This window comes from Lupinus angustifolius, unplaced genomic scaffold (genome assembly GCF_001865875.1).
Source record: "Lupinus angustifolius cultivar Tanjil unplaced genomic scaffold, LupAngTanjil_v1.0 Scaffold_235_4, whole genome shotgun sequence".
Taxonomy (NCBI): Eukaryota; Viridiplantae; Streptophyta; class Magnoliopsida; order Fabales; family Fabaceae; genus Lupinus; species Lupinus angustifolius.
Window position 1 is genome coordinate 84,226 of NW_017727175.1, and position 6,321 is coordinate 90,546.

A 6,321-nucleotide genomic window follows, 5' to 3' on the forward strand; every position below is an offset into this window, starting at 1 on the left:
CTAACGATTGGCTAGAGTCTTCACTTTTGTTCAAATATTGGTGTAAGAGTTTCACATTGTCAATTATTAAGAGTAAAGTCTCTCTTTATTCACTCAAAAAAATTATGTACGAATTTGATTCTTAAAAAATGGAAAATCCAAAATGCTTCTCAAAAATATCAAATTAGTCCTTCAAAACATTTTTTATGATTAATTTTTATAGTTTTAAGTCTCTTTAAGAACAACTTTGACCCACATTCACAATATTTTAATATTGCTTTAGATTTTTATCATATAAGATACCTTATTTTTTAAATACCAATATGAACATTTACTCTTATTTTTAATAAATTATGGGTAGTTATTTTTATTTCATCATCAAAACTTATACAAGAGTTTATATTTAACCTTTTTTTATAAAAAAATGAGTTTCACATACATTCACACATATATATACTCTGTATGTTTTTATTTTTTTGTTATCTATTAGTTTTTTTTTTGTCTAATTACAAGAAAACATTTCATTAAGAAATGTAATAAATGTACTTATTTATATATATATATAGAAAGTTGTTTTTTATTATTTATGTAAATCAAGAAGGTATTATTTGAGAAAACTAGCTTGTAGCTATAAACGTGTAGTTGTGAACTTGTAATTGTGAAAGTAGCTATAAGCTTGTAGTTGTGAAGGTAGCTAATTAAACTAGAGATGTTCGGTAAAACGAGCTTTGTAACTAGCTGAACTTTAAAAAATGACTAAAGAGGACATACATTATTTATTTATTATTTATTAATTGAAGTGATTAAATACATTTAAAAAATATTTTATATTTTAGTTATAATTGGATATTAATATTTTATTTATTTTTCTGTTTTTTAATATTATTATTTTGTTTTCAATATTACTTTTTCAAAAATGTAATTAAGTCACATAAATTTATAAGATTCTTCCATCATTGACACTATATATATATCGTTAAAAGATATAATATTAAAATATTTGGTACATTAATCTAACAATCAAAACTAAGAATAAGGTATACATCACAAAAAATTTAGTGGAAGATAAATATTTCATATATTCTCTATGAAAGAAAGGAAAATGGAGAAAAGGTAGAAAAGAAATGATAGATAAAGTTAATATAAATTTTTTTAATTAAAAACATAATATAATTTGTTAAAATATTTAAAAGCTGAAGTGAATTATTGAAAAAACTATTACATGAAGTAGCTTTCAGATAAGATTTGCAGATTGTGATAAAGTGATTACATTTATTTAGTTTTTTCTGTTTCTGAACTTGTATCATGATGATGAAAGAGCTCAGTTGCTGTTGTGTGCTTTGTTTTTATGCGTGATTGGATTAGGTGCAATTTGAGTAGCTTTGCACTATGTGAGAGAAATCAGAATAATAAAGCAGCAAAATGATAAGGATTAAGAAGGGGGGAAAATGATGACATTTGTAACTAAGACAGAAAATTGAACCAGATTTGCATTTTCATGTCACACATGTTAGATTCATATTATAAATCATTGATTGTGATTGTTTTAACTTATGGCTAAAACCTTAATTATACAGTTATGTTTTTAATCCATGATTATAATCAATATGATCATAATCATGATTGTAATGTTATTATTAGAATAGTGTGATGGTAATTAGGAATGTGGTCTGAATTTTAAAATATTTTCGTTTATTATTTGTGCTCATTTGTGTATGACTCTTCAATATCACATGATGATAAAGATGTAAACTTGCATTGTATGTTCTTCCATAATCTTTCCAATTTTTGTTTTTGTTTGTTTTTCCATTTAAGGGGAAATGAGAATTCACAATTAATATTAAAGCACTTCATCTAATCTCATTATTCAGAATTGTAAAACCAGAAGTCTCCAAATACTAATAATTATTAAACATAGGAAATTAACTTTTTTATTAGAGAAAGGAAGACTCTTACTAATTAAGAATCTTAACCAGACTCAACTAAAGTTTCATATTGCAAACCATTGCAACATTGTTTTATTCCATAACATAAACATAAACATAAACATAAACACTCTTATCTTGTCTCACTCATCCCTTCGATTCTGAAAATGTTGTTGGAAAGAGAATGATTCCAAAACCATCCCAACCAAACATTAAGACCTGGATGTTGAACAAGACAAGGATGGACTGAAAACCTAAGTTTTCTTTCCAAGGGTGTGCTTGTGGTTATGCATCCACACATTCAACACTTGTCTCTTCACACCAGTTTCAGCACAGAATTGTTCCACAGCAGCAGCATCATGTTTTCGGATTCTCCACCCAACTTTCTCAGCAAATGCCAGCATTCTATCCTTCTGCTCTTTACTGAACTTCGTTCTAAACCTCTTCTTGCCACGACCAGACCCACCACTGCTACTAGGGTTCGAAATATCTTTCTCTTCAAGGTTGGAACCACCGTCGTATGCGACAGGGAGAGCAAGGGGGCTGTGCTGGGACACCGGTGAAGCTACCACCACGTGGTGATGGTAGCCGACACCAGGAGGTGGTGGTGGCACACACTGGTAGCACGCAGAGACATGGTGGTTGTGGTAGTGCATCGGTGGTTGATATGGCACACCGCGGTTGCTAATCTCCTCGCGGTGGAAATTACGGCGGCAGTTGCAGACGGCGCAAATAGCCGCTTCTAGAGTGCCTTCTTCTCCAGACCCAAGAAACTCACCGCAACCATCAACCACATAGACACCAATGACTTTAGCATGGTTCTTTTGGCATTCTCTATATTTGATTGTTCCCATAGTGGGTCCATCATTTTGAGTAGGTGGGGCAGTCATTATAGCATTCTCAGTGGTGGCACTGATTTTGGTCTTTGGTGCTGAGTTTCCATGAGAGTTGTTTTCCGGTTGTGGTGGTGGTGGTGGCGGTGGAAGTTTGATGCACCTTTCCTCGTGCTGGACAAATTCCATGTCCTTCTCCATTTCTTCCATTCTCCGAATAATTCGTTTTATTTGGAATTTGCGTGTGTGTGAAAATGTAGCTTCTAATCTTCTTATAAAGCAAAGGAAATTTCAAAAGAGATTATAATTAATGAGTAAAATATGCATGCACTTATGTTAGAGTTTTTTTAACTTTAATGTATCATGCACCATTTAAATTTGATTATTATTAATTTTAAATATAAATAATATAAATGAATGATATGTAATATATTAATTATATATAAACTATTATAATAGTAAAACAGTGTGTAGATATTATAATAATAATTAAAATGACATATTTAACGTTTTTATATTATATTGATTCTAAGTTTTCATTATTATTTGATATTTATTATTTTAATAATATAGGAAATAAATATATAATAATGTTTTCTTAGCTATTTTTTAGTACTTTTTATTTATCTATTTGAGCTCAAAATAAAAGATGATAGAATTATAGAGAATGTGAGTATCAACTCTTCTAAAAATAGTTATATTAACATTTTATTACACCATTGTGATATTTAGGTCTTATTTTATTAGTTTTTAGTGGACCAAACAATTAGTTTGAGAATCACGCGCCAGAATGCGAATTATCTAATACAGTTTCTATGTATAATGTCTTTGATTTTATTTAATGTTTTATTAATGATGCATTTAGTAAAGCCGGAATTTTCGTGTCCGTTTTCACAACCTTCCATAAACTAAGATAATAGCTCATACACTTTTACTCACCTTAGTTCTTACAATTGGGATCCTCCCATTGGAGATTATCCTGATGTGGGTTTAAACTTATTGACACTCATCTAAATACAAGAAAATATCATATACCTAAACATGTTTAAGTATCAAAGTGCTTTTGAAGGTACACATCCTTTGTGTTCACATTGTCAAACAAACAGTATTAACCTTAGTCCTCTAGTTTGCGAAAAAGGAAATTACCCAGAGCTCTTTAAGAAAGAGAGACCAAAGAATTAAACGTTATTAATAATATAAATAAATGATGTATAATGTATTAACCGTATAGAAATTTTTATAGTGATAGTTATAGTATACAGATATTACAATAATAATTAAAATTACATATTTAATGTTTTTATATTGATTCTAAGCTTTCATATTTATCATTTTAATAATTTAAGAAATAAATATATAATAAATACTTTTTAATATTTATTTATCTATTTTTTGGTACTTTCTATTATCTATTTGAGCTAAAAGTAAAAAGTGATAGAATTATAGAGTATGTGAGTATCAACCCTTTTAAAAATAGTTCAATTAACATATTATTACACCATAAATGATATTTAGGTAATATGATATTAGTTTTTAGTAGACCAAACACTTAGTTTGAGATTCACGCGTGCAAGTTATGTAATACAATTTATAAGGATAGTGTCTTTGATTTTATTTAATGTTTTATTAATGATACATTTAATAAAGTCAAAATTCTCGTGTTAGGATTCACAACCTACTTTAACTATGATAATAGCTCATAGAATTTTACTCATTTTGGTTGTTACTATTGGGATCATCCCCTTGAGGATTATCCTCATGTGGTTTTAAACTTACTCGTCTATATATAAGAAAATATTTTATACCTAAATTTGTTTGAGTGTTAAAGTGCTTTTGAAGGTATGCATCCATTGTATTCACATTGTTAAACAAAAAGTAATGACCTTGAGTTGGCGAAAAAGGAAATCACCCAAAGCCATTTATGAAAGAGAGACCAAATAATTAAAAGTTATTAATAATATAAGTGAATGATATATAATGTATTAACTCTATATAAATAATTATAGTGGTAGTGATAGTGCACAAATTTTACAATAATAATTAAAATGACATATTTAATATATTTATATTGATTCTAAGTTTTCATTATTATTTGATATTTATTAATTTAATAATCTAAGAAGTAAATATATAATAAATACTTTATAATTTTTTCTTATTTATCTATTTGAGCTTAAAATAAAATATGATAGAATTATAGAGGATGTGAGTATCAACCCTTAAAATAGTTATATTAACATTTTATTACACCATAAATGATATTTAGGTAATATTTTATTTGTTTTTAGTGGACCAAACAATTAGTTTGAGATTCACGCGCGAGAATGCAAATTATCTAATACAGTTTCTATGTATAGTGTCTTTGATTTTATTTAATGTTTTTATTAATGATGCATTTAATAAAGCCGGAACTCTCGGGTCTAGATTCACAACCTTCTATAAACTATGGTAATAGCTCATAGACTTTTACTCATCCTAGTTCTTATAATTGGGATCCTTCCATTGCTGATTATCCTGATGTGGGTTAAAACTTATGAAACTCGTATAAATACAAGAAAATATCCTACACCTCAACTTGTTTGAGTGTCAAAGTCCTTTTGAAGGTACACATCCATTGTATTCACATCATCAAACAAAAAGTACTGACCTTAGTCCTCTAGTTGGCGAAAAAGGAAATCACCTAGAGCTCTTTAAGAAAGAGACACCAAAGAATTAAAAGTTATTAGTAATATAAATAATGATGTATAATGTATTAACTTTATAGAAATCTTTATATTGATACCAATAATATGTAGATATTACAATAATAATTAAAATGACATATTTAATGTTTTTGTATTGATTATAAGCTTTCATAATTTGATATTTATCATTTTAATAATCTAAGAAATAAATATATAATAAACACTTTGTAATGTTCATTTATCTATTATTTTTGGGTACTTTCTATTATCTATTTGAGCTCAAAGTAAAAAATAATAGAATTATAGAGTATGTGAGTATCAACCCTTTTAAAAATAGTTAAATTAACATTTTATTACATCATAAATGATATTTAGGTAATATTTTATTAGTTTTTAGTACACCAAACAATTAGTTTGAGATTCACACACAAGAATGCGAGTTATGTAATACAATTTTTAAGTATAGTGTCTTTGATTTTATTTAATGTTTTATTAATGATACATTTAACAAAGCCGGAATTCCCTTGTCAGGATTCACAACCTACATTAACTATGATAATAGCTCATAGACTTTTACTTATCTTTGTTGTTACTATTTAGATCCTCTCCTTGGAGATTATCCTCATGTGAGTTTAAATTTTTTGACACTCGTCTATATACAAGCAAAAATATCTTATACCTAAACTTGTTTGAGTGTTAAAGTGTTTTTGAAGGTACACATCCATTATATTTACATCGTTAAACAAAAAGTACTGACCTTGCAGTTGGCGAAAAAGGAAATCACCGAAAGCCATTTACGAAAGAGAGACCAAATAATTAAAAGTTATTAATAATATAAGTGAATGATATATAATGTATTAACTCTATATAAATAATTATAGTGGTAGTGATAGTGCACAA

At 27.8% G+C, this 6,321-nt stretch overlaps 1 protein-coding gene across 3 annotated transcripts; it reads right to left on the bottom strand.

Annotated features, from left to right (window-relative positions):
• Nucleotides 1-1,786: 1,786 nt before the first annotated feature.
• LOC109340722 (zinc-finger homeodomain protein 2-like) lies at nucleotides 1,787-2,994 on the bottom strand. 3 transcript variants are annotated; one of them, XM_019578449.1, is made up of 2 exons: nucleotides 2,847-2,994; nucleotides 1,787-2,816 (listed from the first exon to the last, which is right to left on the bottom strand). In XM_019578449.1, exons 1-2 carry the CDS (start codon nucleotides 2,945-2,947, stop codon nucleotides 2,159-2,161), a joined length of 759 nt encoding a protein of 252 aa, XP_019433994.1. In that variant the 5' UTR covers nucleotides 2,948-2,994; the 3' UTR covers nucleotides 1,787-2,158. The 3 variants fall into 3 exon arrangements, with proteins under 3 accessions (XP_019433994.1, XP_019433993.1, XP_019433992.1); XM_019578448.1 differs by having other exon boundaries at nucleotides 1,787-2,082; nucleotides 2,129-2,994; XM_019578447.1 differs by having other exon boundaries at nucleotides 1,787-2,078; nucleotides 2,125-2,994.
• Nucleotides 2,995-6,321: the final 3,327 nt, after the last annotated feature.